The sequence below is a fragment of the Drosophila ficusphila genome, unplaced genomic scaffold, assembly GCF_018152265.1.
Source record: "Drosophila ficusphila isolate 14025-0441.05 unplaced genomic scaffold, ASM1815226v1 contig_106, whole genome shotgun sequence".
Lineage (NCBI taxonomy): Eukaryota > Metazoa > Arthropoda > Insecta > Diptera > Drosophilidae > Drosophila > Drosophila ficusphila.
Window position 1 is genome coordinate 9,769,092 of NW_025063993.1, and position 16,114 is coordinate 9,785,205.

A 16,114-nucleotide genomic window follows, 5' to 3' on the forward strand; every position below is an offset into this window, starting at 1 on the left:
ACAAGTATACCTGTTTTCATTTCGCTATAAACAATTACAGTATGTAATTAGCATTGCCTTGTTAAATAAATACTGTTCCTAAAACCCATCGTTTTAAACTATAATAAAACCCGGTCTTATCAACAAATAAACCCCCTAGGTCCCTAAAACTAGACTGAATCACAACGAATACGCCCCCTTCTCTGTTATACCTTGCTCTGCTCCACCTCGATGGGGATTTCGCGTACATTTTTCATTTGATTGCAGTTGTGGTTGTTGTTGTGATTGGGTGTTGTAATTGTCGAGTGGTTGGTGTTGTTGGGCGTTGCTGATGGTGGCAGTTGTTGTTGCTGTTGTTGTTGTTGCGGTGGTGTGGGCGGTGGAGGTGGCGACAGTGGACAGTTGCTAATTGGCTGTGGGGGCGGGTTAGAACTTTTACGTACTCTGGTATGAGAACTAGAACTCGACTGCGAGGACGAAGACGACGACGACGACGAGGAGGAGGACGAACAAGCGGAGGCTGTTGCTCCAGACATTCTGGCAGCGGACGCAGTGGACATGGTAGTGGCTGCCGTCCCACCCGCCACAACTTGAATGGGCTGCGGGGGCGGGGAGAGCGGTGAGCTGATCCCGAATCGATTGGGGGGCGTGGCCACCGGCGGAGGGGACAGCGGCATCTCCACAATGGGACTGGGCGATCGCGTGGGCGTGAAGTCCGACTGACCGCTCGAGCGGAAGATACCCTTGCGAACGGGCCAAGGCGCCTGATTGGACATTACTGCTCCCCGACAGAAAAAGAGGCGGCAGGCAGGTATTTCAATGCCAAAGTCGGTTCGGTAGTTGCTGATTATTCGGTTCCGTATACTATATATTCGAGAATATATGAATGCTGGCTGCTTCGCTCGCGTATTCCGTGTATTCCGTATATTATGTATATACTTTGTATTTTTATTTATTTTCATTCACATAAAAATAGCGCACAAATTGGCTGCGTCGACGTCGCCGTCACTTTCTCTGTGTGAGTTGTTTTTCTTTTGTTTCAGTGTATTTGGTTGTATCTATCTGTGTGTGACACTGACCGACTAATAGAACTTGTAATATATTCACAGTTAAATGGAAATTAACAAGGCACTTGACACAGCTTTTCTGTACAAAATGATGAAACTATACACATTGCAGGGCATGAAATGACCGAATCAGACACTTGTTGAGCCACATTTGCATATGAAAATGGGGAAAACTTAACGAAGGCAATTGGTAAAAGCTCACATAGCGTCGAAAGCGGTAGGCCATCTGTCGTTAGGTTTTCGATTTTCCGATTTTCAGCAATATTCTGTTGCGTTTTCACGGCTATTTCATCAGGATAAGCATTATTTTCAATTTCCAGTTATCAGTTATTGCATTTTTCAATATAGGAAGTTAACTTTAGCTTTCTAATTTTAATTTTGTAAAATAAACTTTGCCTTATCACACACTTGGTTTTATGAATTTAATTTCACCACTGAGTGTATTTAGTCTGCGAGATTTACAATATTTGAAGGTCGGTGTTTTCACAGGTTTCGTTTGCCGTTCCACCTGCGACAATACTATATTCTCATTCGTAAACAAAATCGCTGTATGTTTATTTTAAGTTTTAATTAGGAAGTCTTTGTCACTTGCTCTTTATTTGTATTTAGTAGGGTCGAGCCACAGTCACACGTCAGTTTCTTATATATGCCATCGATTATACGGTTCTGCTCTATTGTATAATCCAACTACGTATAATTCGATTTGCTGAAACGCTCGCGACGCTTGTCTATCTGCTACTGAGATCCGCGTATCGCTCTGAGGCGTTTTATTCAAAATAATTTCGAAAATAAAACAAAGAGAGCACAGCGATTTTGTTTTTGCTGTGGAACATACAAAAATTCGGAGCGTTGGCTCGTGGGAAATAAATCAAAAATAGGAGGAGGGATGAGGATGGGGGTGATCGGTCGGCAAGGTTCTCCCATTGCTCCATTTACTTCTCGGAAATAACTTGGGATGGTGCGTGCCGTTCCATGAGTTTCTTGCAATTGACGCAAATGTCCTAAGCCATTTGGATTGTTCGCCAATCCATAAAAATGATATCAAAGTATTTTCATTGGACTTTTTATGAATGTTTGAGCCCAGGCACTTGTTGGCTGCACATGGAGCGTGGCTGTCTGTCTGTTTGCCCAATATTTTGGCGCAGGGCCAAAGATAAGCACCCATTCAAATTGATGCCCTCGTGTGAGATTCGAAATATCTATGGATGGGATTGAGTTGGCATATACTTTATAAAGGGGATCTGTTTTGATGGACGATGTGTTGATAGAGTCTTGTGTGATGGATTTCCAAATTACTAAACGCATTATTGTTTTTCCAAGATTTCAATGGTTTTTGGCATACCGACAATCCTTGACATTTATAAGCCACCCCTCAGGAAATTAATTATCCCGTCATAAAATAATTAGAGCTAATATACGTATGCAAATCAACAATGATGTAATTTAGCCGCCCGACCAGCTGATTAGATAAAATCTGCGGTTGGAACTTTGTTTTTCCCCCGTATCATTGTAACCCAGGGTAACAGGTGTAATCGCGAAAATAACAAACAATGAATACTAATGCATATTTCAAGGTTCGTTGGTACCTGAACTTTTCGGAACATTCCGGTGGGTTTTTCCTTCTTGGACTTGCAGTAGTTCCGGATGAATTTCGGGCTCCCGAGGAGCAGGCACTTGTTTAGGAGCATTTCACATTACTTTCGCTTCAAGTGTTGCCCGCTTTTCGGCGCCAGACAATCGATTTTCTTTGCGCTATGAGTAAGCCGGAGTAGTTATCGGGTTGACGACTTTCACTTTTGGACAGTTTTCACCGCCGGACTGGGTTATTAACGCCTTGGCGCGCGTGTCCCTGATGCGACCTTAACATGCACGCGACGAACTCCCAACTGAAAGGAGTGCCATGGGCTAGCAGTTAGCGAAAGCTACCGAAGGGGATGACCACTGCTTGTTGGGGGTAACTCCCCCTTGGGGGCATGCCAAAAAGCTCCTAGCGAAAGCTCTTGTTTGGGGATGAGATTTCAAGGGAGAGTTCAATGACTACTTGCCATAGGTTATTAGCTTTGGTTTCGGGATTGGTTATAGGGTTGATTAAGTTGAATAAACCTGAATTTAAATTTTTAAATTAGATTTATAAGAAATCTACCAAAAAAATCAGATTTTATAAACATTACGCTTTTGCATCATATTATTGCTCGATTTATTGGTTGCCAGGACTAACCTTGATAACTGCTGCATTCTCCTCCGTTTTAACACCATCCATCTCCAACCGATTCCTCATCGCCGATGCACCCTTGCTTTCCTGATAGTCTATATCTCCGGCTTGGAGGCGCTTCATCGCCGCCGAGTTGCTGGTGGCCTGCTCGGAGCTGAAGCCATCGGTGACCACCTTGGTCTTCGACTCGGTCTTCATGCTCTTCTCCTGGAACTTGATCGTGTCGATGGTTTTGTTCGACCCGCTCAACCCACTGGCACTCAGCTGGGCGGCGGTGGGATGGCTGAGGTTCAGGCCGCTGCCAAAGTGGTTATGCGGGCAGTCGTCGTCATCCGGCATGGTCACGATCCCATTGCTGTCATCGTCGTCCACCAGGTTCTCGAACGAGGTGCGAAGTCTGTGAAGAAAAGAAGGTATGTTAAAAAACATGTATGAAAGATAAAGGTAATATAGGGGCGGTCCGAAAATTAGTAAACTCTGAGGTCAGATTAGCTCCAATTAACGCCTGATTGTTGTGTTTGCTAGCTCTTTTGGAAAGTCTTAAGAAAGACTACAAGACTAACAAATTAAACTTTCTTGTGGAGTGCTTATAAAGTATTAAAATTGTTCCAAAAATAGTTAATATATTCATTTCAAAGCGTAATAATATAAATAAAATGAATTGGGTATTATGTCTTGGTTGGGATGCGTATAAAAATAAAAACCCTTTAATCTCCAATTAGTTATAACAAATTTTTATGTTATAAACACAAACATTCGACAATGGGAATTTCTACTTTATGTGTCATTGATATAGATTCTTGGCTATCTGCTGACTTGCTGATGTTCAAATCGATAGGAGGTCTTTCCAACTAGTCACTATGGAAAATTCCATGGTGCACAAACCAAGTAGTCTTCACTCACTTCTTTTGCAGCTGGGTGATCTTGTCCTGGCTGCTGAGACCCCTGAGATCGTCGATCGAGGGATGAGCCGATGGGGGTTTGGGCGCCAGCCTGCTCGTCGTCGTCTGGGACATTGTGCTGGGCCCTGTGATCGCTGAGGTGGTGGTGATGGAGCCAGGTCCACCGGTGATCCGCTCCTTGGCCAGATCGTTGATTTCCGACATGGACTTCTGGATGTTTGTGAGATCGCGCTTGATTTCCGCCGCCTTCATCTCCGATGAGGTGGACAGAGCCTGGGTGGTTGAGGAGCTGGAGGATGAGGAGGTTATGTGGTGGTGCAGGCGCTGGGACTTCTTCTCCACCCGCGTCGTTGTGCTGCTGCTGCTGTTGACAACCTGGGGCGGGTAAACAAACCGAGGAATACAATTATAGAAACTCGAGTTATTTTCTGGCAGACACTCATCGGCGGAAAAATGCGAGGAATGTGCGGCTGTACAGAGACACATTTTCCCCTTTGCTCTGTGCAAATATTATATAGATATACGAATATATATACCGTACACATATTTATGTTTTACTGTCTGGCGCTATCTCCACTCGCATTTTATGGCCCCGGGCGCTTAACTTGGTCTTTATAAATCAAATGAGCCATTCGTTTTGGGATCGACATTTGTTTTGGCCGCTATATAGTATTTGCCTTTCATGGAGCTTACCCCTAAAAAGTAGATGGATGGTTCTCTTTATCTAAATTCCTCAATTCTGATAACTAACCAAATGCTTTATGGCACGGGGAAAAGTCTATTTGATTAGAAGTGACTCTCAGCAAATTACTTCATTGATCAGTTTTACAAACGCTCGAACAAAGCCATTGACCCTAGGTCAGTAAACTTGGCGATGCTCTCATCTGGCCTTAATTAGCTAGACGTGATTCTTTTAAATATATGTATTGTTAATTAATAATATCTATAGATATTATACAAGTCCCAGACACTCATAACTTTCTAGGAAAAACCCAAGGAGGAGGATTTTCTATTTATGGTTTTGTTGGCTGAAAAGCCACAGCTCGAAGTGTTTTGACAAATGTTGGCGTATTACGAATCAAATCTAATTTTGGCCAGGTTTCTGGCGTCTGCCATCAAGAGAAATAAGCGAAGAAGAAGCCCCAAAAGTCAAACAAGTTGAACAGTTGAACGTTAATATATACGCTTGAGTGGGCAGCGATCGGTTTATAAGGTGTTCTTCTGGTTGGGCAATAAAACATGTGCACACACATAAATCGAGAGCGATTTGAATGGGCGTTACGCATACGACATGTTGGCCAAAGCGAATAGCAAACATTTCGCACCCCCGTCGCTCTCTTTCCGGCTGACATAAACTTATCGGCAAGGTAACACTCTCAAGTACCCCTGATCAATAAATATTTCCCTTACAATTGCGGAGGGTGAAGGAGTTTGGCTTGGACATGAAATCAAAAGATTAGATAGCACTTGTGTTTCTTTTTTCCTCGATTTCTGCGTCATTTACTAAATTATCACAATGATGTTTTGTGCGGCGATCGGTGGGACTAACCTCTTTGGATCGTTTGTTTTAGCTCAGAGTTGGCAACTTCTTGGAAAACTCTGTTGCTTTCAATTGAATTTCATATTACGTATACGCCTCCGTTTTGATAAAGCACTTAACTCGGGCATATATAAACGTACGTTTGTATGGCTAAATAATCAGCTTGGGATGAGGGGCTTATCAGCCACAAACACACACGGCTATAGAAAACACATATATTATATTTTCATATGGATTTTTACTTTCTGCCCTCCACAATTTTCTATTTGCAGGACTTTTACTTTTTTTCACCCACTGACTTTTTGACTTTTCGTTGGTATTCTCTTTACTACTTTCGTTGTTCGTTGTGCGGTTGGATTTTATTTATTTGTGCAATACTGATAACAAAGAGAGTTCGTTTAATTGTTCGTTAATGGTCAAAAAACCCACGATTCTTTGCTCATTGATTTCGTTTCGGTACTCGTTGAGGAGCAATTTATTATAAAGATGATTTGTATTATGTTTCTTTTCTTTCGACGGCACACACGCTAGCAAAAAAGAACTACAGCAAAATTATTTCCGCCTCGGTTGAGTGTTTTTGCTATAGTATATCTTGAATTTCTTAGCGCGTCGCTGGTTCGTTCGTTTCGTTAACTAAAATAAAAATGAGCGCCGAGCACGAAATTTCTAGCTCCACAGGCAGCGTGGGAGCTTGGCGGCTCGAGAGCTTTCAGTTCTGCCGCGTCGCTGCCGGCGTCATTTTAAAGTGCGATCGACAAGCCACACTCAACAAAAAATATTAGAAAATTAATAGAGAGAATTTTTTTTAAATAAATTGAAAGTTTTTGTTAGGCAATATAGAACTAATTGCGCTGTTTTGGCTAAGCGATTCAAAACTGAAGTGATGGATCATCCCGATATCATTTTCAGAGATTTAAAAACAAATAGAATCATTTTAAATTTTTCGAAATATAGCTTATAATTTTAATTTTATATTTTCTGTGTAAAATGAGAGATAGTTAGGGAGAAAAAAGAGACAGAACCAAGCGGCTAAATGGCAACACATGTGATAGGTTGTGAGTGTGTTTGAGGAATTCTAGGAAATCAAATTGTAAATACAAGTCTGGGCGGCTCTCCCTCAGCTTTTGTGTGAGGTTCGTGTGTGTGTATTTATTTTCGCCGTGTTTCCCTTCGTTTAATCTTTAATTTATGCCGTGAATAATTTGCATTTCCATAATTCAGCTGCTAAGTCGCGCTCGGTTCACGTTTCTGTTTAAGCTTTTCAAGCTTTAGATTCTCTAATTAACGAGTTCTCGGCTTTCCGATTTTTATTTTGTTTTTTTTCTTTTTTTCCCCTGATTTTCTGATTCAAGCTACTCGAAGATTGTATCTCGTTCTGCTCACTTCAATTTGCGATGTTTACTTTTCTGATTACCGCGGGACTTTTTACTGAGAGAGTGAGCCAAAGAGCTTTGTTTTGTTTCCGTTTAGTATTTGAATAATTGGGTGTTAATCTATGCAAAATCATTCAGCAAATTTGCTTAGCCTTTATAATATTTTAATTATCATTGAGGCTGTTAAGCTTGTCTAATAGAAATAAATGCGTTTTAAATGGATTTAAACACCATTATAAAGAATAACTGGTTTTTACAGCAGTTTTTTTCCGAGTTTTACATATTTTAGTAACTGCTACTCATAATCTATTTAAACAGATATGTATTTAAATAAAGATCTGCTATCTATATCAATGCTTTATCATACTTTACACCGCGTCATATTCTTTCAATCATTTAGTTTACCTCAACAAGTTCTGCGAAAGGCAAATCATATCAATAGCTAACCACCTAAAATAAAGCTTTTTTCTTCAGAAAACCTTAATTGTCATGCCTGGTGAAAAAACCAATTCGCCGAACAAACGGGTAATTTGTGTCATATTCTATTGAATCTGAATGAATTTGGCCCAGGCGAATCGAGATCTACAAATATATGTATGTGCACCCAGATGTTGAACTCTTGGTAGGGGGAAATCACATAAATATCACGTCGCGATGATGATGCTTGTTAAACTTGGACCACAAACACACAATCTCAGACAGAACCAGGATGTAAACAGATAACGAGTCTATCAGAACGATTCACGAATCACGAATCGCAATTGGGGAAGTGGGGAATACGGGGCGTATGAAACCGGACGGAATCCGAGGCGCTCTGCTCCGCTGACGTAGAATTCGATGGCGACGAAGTGTGCCGGTTGCCGGCAAGTGACTCAGCCTCCATTTAAAGCGAGTCAATAAGAGACGACGAAGAATGTGCTTTATATAAAGATACCCTACAATAAAAGGGAGCATATTGATAAGATGATGGGCTAAAACGAGTTATAGAAAATGTGCAACCGTTTAGAGATACTTTTCTCTGTTTTATATTTAAAACTTAAGTATACTTTGCACATACAAAGTGACATATGTATAACATTATCTTTAATAGAGAGTATCTTTTCTTTTTAATTAAAATTTTCGTTTGTTTTAGCGGGAAAGATGTTCAAACATTTGCGTCAGTCACCGCAGCGCTTAACTAGCCGGCAAAATGTGTCATCAACTTTTTACAAAGCAAATTACTTCTCTGTCTACCTTGTTTATAAAGTGTCAAGTTCTAATTTAGTAAATTAAATAAAGTGGGAATAATGCTCGATCAGGTCAGGGGCTATTTTTGACACATGAATGGTCAACGCAGAGGAACTTGAGCTTGATTTCAACAGGTCAAAAATATTTTTATGCCCAGTTTGATAACAAAAAGATCAGATAGTAATTTTGCAAAGTAAAAATTGTAAAATTTTGATGGACGACAGGCCTATAAATTCAAATGGGTCAGTATCTATTTTTGGCCGACGGAAAGTGTCAGCGTTTGATAAACACTGTGATCGGCGACTTCCTTATCAAATTGAAAGCGGGGAAAATTCAAAGATAAAAACGTGTGCTGGCTATGCAAATTCTAGTGAAAACCCAAAGGTATCTTATCTATTTCAATCATAAAAAAAACATAAACAACTTGTTAATAGGCCATTAAAAACGGCTAAACAATTGTGCGGCACGTTTTGCCTTGCCTTTTGACTTCACCCGTCTCTAAATTGTTCAATAATTATTCGAGTGCTTATTTTTGTAGCTACAACTCAATCAAGCTGGGCAAATAATAAATACGTGATTAATAAAAGCCGATTTTGCTTGCCCAGCAGCCGCAACGTCGCCAGTGGGACTATGAAATACCAAAGGGTAATCTTATCGCGATGGAGGGGCTCCAATAGAAGGGCACTGAGTTCATCGGGGAATTGGGATCGGTTATCAATGGTTAACCTCTAGACTTATCGGTGGAGCAGTACCACCAAAAGGTTCCATCGATTAGGGGGTTCCTTAAGTAATGCGTTAAAAATAGCGGCATTATGCCAGCTCAACCTGATTCCATGCGTTTTGAGTTACGATATCTAAACTGATGACCACTGCTGCGTCAGATTCTATTTTGTCTAATCAAGCACTCGAGTGGATGGAATTCTTGGTATACTAAACCGTAACTTGATTTTTATAATAAACATTTAAACATTAAACTAAGCAATAATAAGGTTTAATTTAATATTCTTTAACTTCGGTTTTAAACACTCAAACATTTTTTGAATATGGTACTTGTGAATTCTTATCACTTCTCACCTGTTGTGATGTGGATGTGGACTGGTGTGAGGTTTCCTTAAGACTACTGCATGAACTAGAGCTGGTGTTGATCTGCCTGCCATTCGCGGTGCTGGACACCACACCACCCACTGCAGACCCATTCAAGGTCGTTGGGGTTACTGTGGTGGTGCTGCTGCTGCTGCCGAGTGGTTGCGGCGAGCCATTCTTCTTGTGGAAATTTTCGATCAGCGAGGAAGCTGGACTCAACACCCCGCTGGGCGAACTATCCGAAAAGTCTGTCATCTGTAGAGTAAATAAAAACGACAGGAGAATATGAATAAGAATTGTGAATAGTCACTTTGCAATGCAAGCTTATCAGTAAGAGCACTTTTCCTTATATGGCAATGAATAACTAAAACTTTACAGATATACAAGCTCACAGATCTCGCAGCTTTCAGTAAAACTTCCCGGTGATAAACATGTACAAATTGTGGATTCCCCCATGAAGTAACAAATTTCTTAACATTGGCACACAAATTTATTCACTTGTTCCTACGCTCAACGCGTGCCATTCAATACGATTTATGTGTTGCATTTATTCATTGGAACTGATGGGAATTCTTTAAATAGCTGTTTTAAGAAATAATAAATATTTATAACAACCTTACAGTTGATTTTATTAATTAATTTATTAAGTTATTAGTACAAATTGCTTTAGGGTATGGAATAAGTTACAAAGCGAATGGCTTAAACACCTTTTTCCCGGATCGAAAACATTACTTCCCTGATACTGCCCCACTAATTCTCTGCTTACGTTCAATATTTTTTTATGGTTCTTTGCTAGTTAATGCAGCAGCTTTAGATAATATAACCGGCTAGATAAATAGACTTCTAATGGATTTTAGGGGCGCAACAACAAACGGAACAAGCCGACCAGTATAGTATCTGGTTCGATTCCGCGAGCACGGATTGATTTATATTTGATTTGAGTTTGCGTGTATAACAATTAAAAATTTACATAAATACAATACAGTGATTTATCTGCATTTGCTCGAAACGTAATTAATTTCTGTGCAATGCGAATTGCGAAATTCGATTGACGCGTGGGTCGTATACTATTTGAATTATACAATATGGCTGATGGGTGTGTTTTGTAGCGTTTTAGTGTGTGGGCAGCACGAGACCATGTTTGGTAAATACAGCAGCGGGAAAAATAGTAGAGGGTCCCAAAAATGTCATTCTATACTTAAGTTTAATGAGTCATAATTTATCTCCTAAAATTTTAATTTGTTCGTTTTAGGAATCGATTGGAAATCTTTAAAATTATTAACGATAAGGTGGTAAAAAATCGAACACAAAGTTGTTTTGTAATTCGATGTCAAGTGTTTAAATGACACTTTGAAATCGGTCTAAAGTTGACCAAGTTTTGTGTCACCTTTCTTCAAGACAACTTGGAGAAGAGGAAAGGAGGATCTTAGAGTTTTTTAAGGTTATTTATATTTATAGATTCTAAAAAAAAAAGAGCTACTCCTTTTCCCTCTATTATTCTAATCAATAATTTCGCAATTTATTTAAATCAGTTATGTAAAAATAAGTGGAGCCAAAAACCGTTACCAAGCAACCCGGAGAAAGCTTTTTCCCCCAAAGCTTTTGTTCGTTATTTCTCAGCGGTAACTTTTCCATATCTAACGCTCTATTCCGCTCCAAACACTCCAAGCACTCATACCATTCTCTTGGGAACTCTGTTCCGTACCGCTTACAACACTGATTACTGCGCAGGGCTGCCGTAATACATCAGCTGTCAGTAAGTGGTTATTTTACATTGTTGTGTGCTGGCTGAAAGAAAAAATCGCAGAACCAGTGTTTTCTGGTTAATTCGGAGCGAAAAACTGCAGAAAATAGCCAGCAATTCGTCGAGGAACCCACACTAAAGATGGTTCAAGTGGGCAACTGGATTTTCAAACTTCTTTTGCTGACTTTTTTCGATGGCGTCAGCATATGCCGACGTCACAACGCAAAATGCTCTTCTGCTGGGTGGAAATAAGAAACACAAAGAAGCCCCGGACTCCTCACTCGGTGGCGCTTCGCCTCCGAATCTGGTGTGCCACAAAATGCTGAGGCATGTTTTCGAGAATGCCACGCCGCGGGACGAACAGCAGGCGGGCGTTTTCGAGGAGTACAAACCCCAACCGGACACAGTGGAGCCCCTGGAGGAGGAGGCCTATCTGTGGAACTGCCTGCAGGCGTGCTGCGAAAAACCCCGCAATGCCAGCAGTGCCTGCAACGTGGTCCTGGTCTTCAAGGGAAAGTGCTATCACATCCGGTGCAGAAGCAACGAGGCTTGTCTGCCCAAGCTCAGGGTTCGGATGCCCAACGAGAAGGTGCAGATGGTGCTGGTGAACCCCTTGGGAGAGGCCACCTGGCCACAGCTCCTCAAGGCGGAGGCCGCCAAGCAGAATGCCGAGATTCTACCCTATGATGAAGCAGCTCTTAATTTCTGGAAACAACCCAGGAGATTGGGCTACCTGTCGCGAAATCAGGTGGGAATACAAAAAAACCGCTTTCAATTCCTTTATTGATCTTAAATTTCACCTTTTAGGAAACCCCCGTTTATGAGGATGAAGATTTTCCACTGGCGGACAAGCGGATGAATCAAATGATTTTCCAGCCGGATGAAAACGATGTGCTGGCCAACGAAGAGCTCGGCTACTATGACGCCAATGCCAAGTTCACCGCCTGCGATGTGGAGACGCCGTGTCCCCCACCCCAACAATGTGTCCCACTCCAACCGAATGCGGTGAGAGGAGTGTGCACCTGTCCCGAAGGCTTCGTCTGGAACAAGCAGAGGAAATGCGTGATGGCAGCGGTGCCTTATAGCTCCTATCTCACCAGCAACGAGGCAGGCCAGCAGGAAGCGGCTGCTAGTGAGAACTCCCCAGAGGTAGCCACTCCACCCTTGAAAACGGAAGAGAACAAGGATATCGTGGTCTCCGTGATGTCCAAGGAAGTTCGTCTGCCCGAGCAGGAGGTAACCCTCGCTGCTTTCACTGTTCCCGATGAGCAGACCAGCGACACCAAGTACAAGTACCTATGGACCCTCATTTCCCAACCCAAGGGTCCCATGAATGGCACCATTTCGGATCAGAGCAAGTCCAAGGTGAAGCTATCCAATCTCTCCGAGGGACTGTACACCTTCAAGGTCACTGTGACTGGAGACAACGGAACCTTTGGCGAGGCGACGGCGAATGTCACAGTGCTTCCCGAGAACCGAATCAATCAGCCACCCCAGGTCATCATCTCACCCAGGGAACAGATCATCCGGCAGCCCACCACCAATGCGATACTCGATGGAAGCACCAGCACGGACGACGACAAGATCACCAATTGGCACTGGGAGGTGATTTCGGGACCGATTGGCTATCAACCCGTCTTGCCGGAGGTCAACACCCTCCAATTGGATCTCACCTCTCCGGGAAACTACACCTTCAAGTTGACCGTCACCGATTCGAATAATGTAACCAATTCCACCACTGCCACCATAGCAGTCCTCAAGGAAACCGATTACGCTCCGGTGGCAAATGCCGGAGATGCAGTGATTCTGTATCTTCCCAACAATAACGTGACTTTGAACGGAACAGCCAGTTCGGATGACCACGAAATCGTGGCCTGGGAGTGGACCAAGGATGCCAGCGATGAGGCCAAGGCTGTGGACATGCAGAACACGAGGACTCCCTACGTCCAGTTGTCCAATCTGGAGGAGGGCATGTACACGTTCGTGCTCAAAGTCACTGATGGCAGTGGACAATCCAGCACGGCCAAGGTCCATGTGTTTGTGAAACCCCCAACGAATTCTCCTCCAGTTGCTGATGCGGGTTCTAATTCGGTTAGTGTCCTTAAGGGATTTCTTTTTCATCTAGTAACTAATTTATTTATATTGCAGACCACTAGTTTACCCATTAATTGGGTGCTGCTCAATGGCTCCGAATCGAAAGATGATATTGGTATCAAGAGCTATTCATGGAGACAACTGAGTGGACCCAATAATGCTGTCATTTTAAAGTCCAACTCATCGGTGAGTATTCTATGATTATTATTAACTTATTAAAATAAAATATCCAAATTCTACAGATTGCCAATGCCACCTCCCTAACTCTTGGCCTCTATGAGTTCGAACTTAGTGTATCTGATGAAAATAATAATACAGCCACGGACACTACTTGGGTGAAGATTGTCCAAGGTAACTAGTTAACTCTTAATTTTAGTAGAAGTTCCTTAACAAATGATTCCTCTTTATTAGAACGCAATGCTGCCCCAATTGCCAACGGTGGGGGAGACCACACCATCACCCTGCCAGCCACCGCCATCTACTTCAATGGCTCCAAGTCCTGGGATGACCTGGCGGTGGTTAAGTACGTTTGGACACGCGATGAGCACAGTTTGGCGGCAGGTGTGATTGTTGCAGATACCGATAAGGAGCCCGTGATGATTGTGAGTGAAGAATGAAACCTTAATCTTTCTAAAAAATAATATAATTACATATATTTCCCCAGTTAACCAATCTGGTTCAAGGAAGGTATGTTTTCACACTAACCGTGAGCGATGATCAGGGATTAACCAGTTCGGATACGGTGAGCGTGAATGTGCGTCCCGATCCCAAGATCCTTAACCTAGTGCAAATGACCCTGCCAATGGGCATTTCCGTGCTGGCCCAATCCGAACTGGATTCGGTGGTGCAGAAGCTGCAACTTCTCCTGGGCGACGAGAACAAGATCCAAGTGAGGGAGCTCAAGTACGATCTGCATACGGATGCCAGTGTTCTGGTTTTCTACGTCAACGATAGTCAGGGCAAGGCACTGGATGGCCTCCAAGTGGAGCGCCAGTTGCGGACTCAGCTTCAAAAGGATGCTTCCATACTGGGAGCATTCGCCGTGGATATTCGCACCACAGTTTGCCAGAACGATTGCTCTGGTCATGGCTCCTGCAATCCAATCAGCAGAGCCTGCATTTGCGAGGCCTTCTGGATGCCATCGGCAGGTTACTTCTTCAACAATCAAGAGGCCAATTGCGGTAGGTTTTACCATATTTAACAAGGATATCTAAGCTAATTATTATTCTAATTATTACTTCCAGATTGGTCTATTTTGTACGTGTTCGTTGGCGTTATTGTGTGCTGCCTGTTGCTATCTGGAGTATTTTGGGGGATAGCCTGTGCCTGCCGACAGTCGAAAAAGCCACGTCTGCGCCAGAAAGTGCAGAAATACTCTTTGATAGGCAACAAGGATGAAGAGGCAGCGAATTGTAAGTATATTTATATTTTTTGTTATTTAAGAAGGTATGTATTTATTTATATTTCTTCCATAAGATTCCCGCAACACATCGCTAACCGAATCGGAGACGGACTCCGATGTTCTCTTTGAAACCAGGACCAAATCGAATGGCTTGGGCAAACACAAGTCGCACAACTCTCACAATCATGGACATGGAAGTAGCGGAGGCAGTGGATCCTCCGGTCGAGACAGTCACAAGTACGGCGCACAAAAGTTGGGCCGCAAAATAAAGGCATAATAATAATATATAGAAATCAGGATTAGGAGATCTATATGTGTGTGTTAGTCGATCTACTATACCGTGTGTGTGATATCTATTTGTATTTCTATAATGTACTCTATATATTTGTACTTTCCGCCAACTCGCATGAAGTTGTGTATAACTGTATAAGTTCCTTTATGTGCAATTATGCTTAGGTTATTAGTTATTTATATTTCATTTTAAGCTGCTGCTGTGCAACAAACATTATTTTTAACGTTTACTTTTACTGCGATACTTTTTTATGTGTGTATATATAGACATAGCTGTTCACAATCAATGTAACAAACGACATGTAACTGCTTAAAAGTGCATTATTACCCACATTAAACGAAAACAATAGATGAATGAAATGGTTTTTGATTTTAGATTGGAGAGGAGAACATAAATCAGAACTCAATCAATGCAAAATGTCATTTAATTTATTTGACTAAGCATCAATCACATGTGGCACACTGTTTGCTTAATTCGTATGCAGAGAACACATTTATCAAGCGAATGCCGATTGCATTTAAAACATTTTCCTTTTGACGTTCTCCCTGATTATATTTACACGACTTGTTGACTTATCACTGCTGTTTTTCTGGCAGCTTCTTTACTTTGATCAGATTTTAATTCAAACATTGACGCATTTCAAGCCCACACACAAAATGAAAACACCAAACTAGGTTCGCCAGCGGATTTCTTGCCAATTTATGCACTGAGACAAATCATTTATACACTATGCATTAAATACTCTTTTTAATTACACATTTCCTTTATCTCTTTTCGGGAATTTTAAATGGGCTTAAAAGGTATTAACATGCTGATATGATAAATATGCAAACAACAGTTTTCTGGATTTAAAAAATCAGTTTGATATTTTTTTGACACTTTCGAGATTAACAACTGTCAAGAGATTGACTTTTTTTCTGGTTTGCGAAATGTCTATCTATCAGATAACATTTTCTAATACCTATCTGGCAAATAATTTAGTTTAACATTGAACCAAATACAACATTATTATATGTTTTTGAAGTGTAGCTGTCTATTACGATTTTTTGCGAAATATTTAAAGAGCGCGGATTCGTTGGTTCAGTCTGAGCAGGAGCTTAAGTATTTGCGTGTTTGTTATTGATTTTAGCCGGATTTGGCCGGCTCCGTTTGGACCTGACCCCCCGAATTCGCCCCCGCTCACCCCTCTACCACTTTTC

General features: G+C 41.8%; 2 protein-coding genes across 12 annotated transcripts in view; one reads left to right on the forward strand and one right to left on the reverse strand.

Annotated features, from left to right (window-relative positions):
• Window positions 1-16,114, reverse strand: part of LOC108096237 (NAD(+) hydrolase sarm1) — a 39,097-nt gene that overhangs the window by 6,283 nt on the left and 16,700 nt on the right. For 5 of the 11 annotated variants that reach the window (XM_017197653.2, XM_017197655.2, XM_017197656.2 and 2 more), the window contains 3 exons: window positions 9,375-9,638; window positions 4,162-4,535; window positions 3,265-3,655 (listed from right to left, as the gene is read on the reverse strand). In XM_017197653.2, coding sequence (XP_017053142.1) covers window positions 3,265-3,655; window positions 4,162-4,535; window positions 9,375-9,638 — 1,029 coding nt within the window. Of the gene's footprint in view, window positions 1-191; window positions 1,775-2,632; window positions 2,750-3,264; window positions 3,656-4,161; window positions 4,536-5,709; window positions 6,347-9,374; window positions 9,639-16,114 lie in introns of those variants that run through there. The other 6 variants (XM_017197662.2, XM_043208051.1, XM_017197661.2 and 3 more) reach the window with 5 other exon arrangements.
• On the forward strand, window positions 11,049-15,289 carry LOC108096239 (dyslexia-associated protein KIAA0319-like protein). The gene is given in 9 exon segments (XM_017197664.2): window positions 11,049-11,313; window positions 11,315-11,875; window positions 11,935-13,218; window positions 13,276-13,407; window positions 13,464-13,572; window positions 13,633-13,823; window positions 13,886-14,402; window positions 14,466-14,633; window positions 14,698-15,289. Coding segments are annotated over 9 exon segments (3,210 nt in total). The 5' UTR covers window positions 11,049-11,268; the 3' UTR covers window positions 14,901-15,289.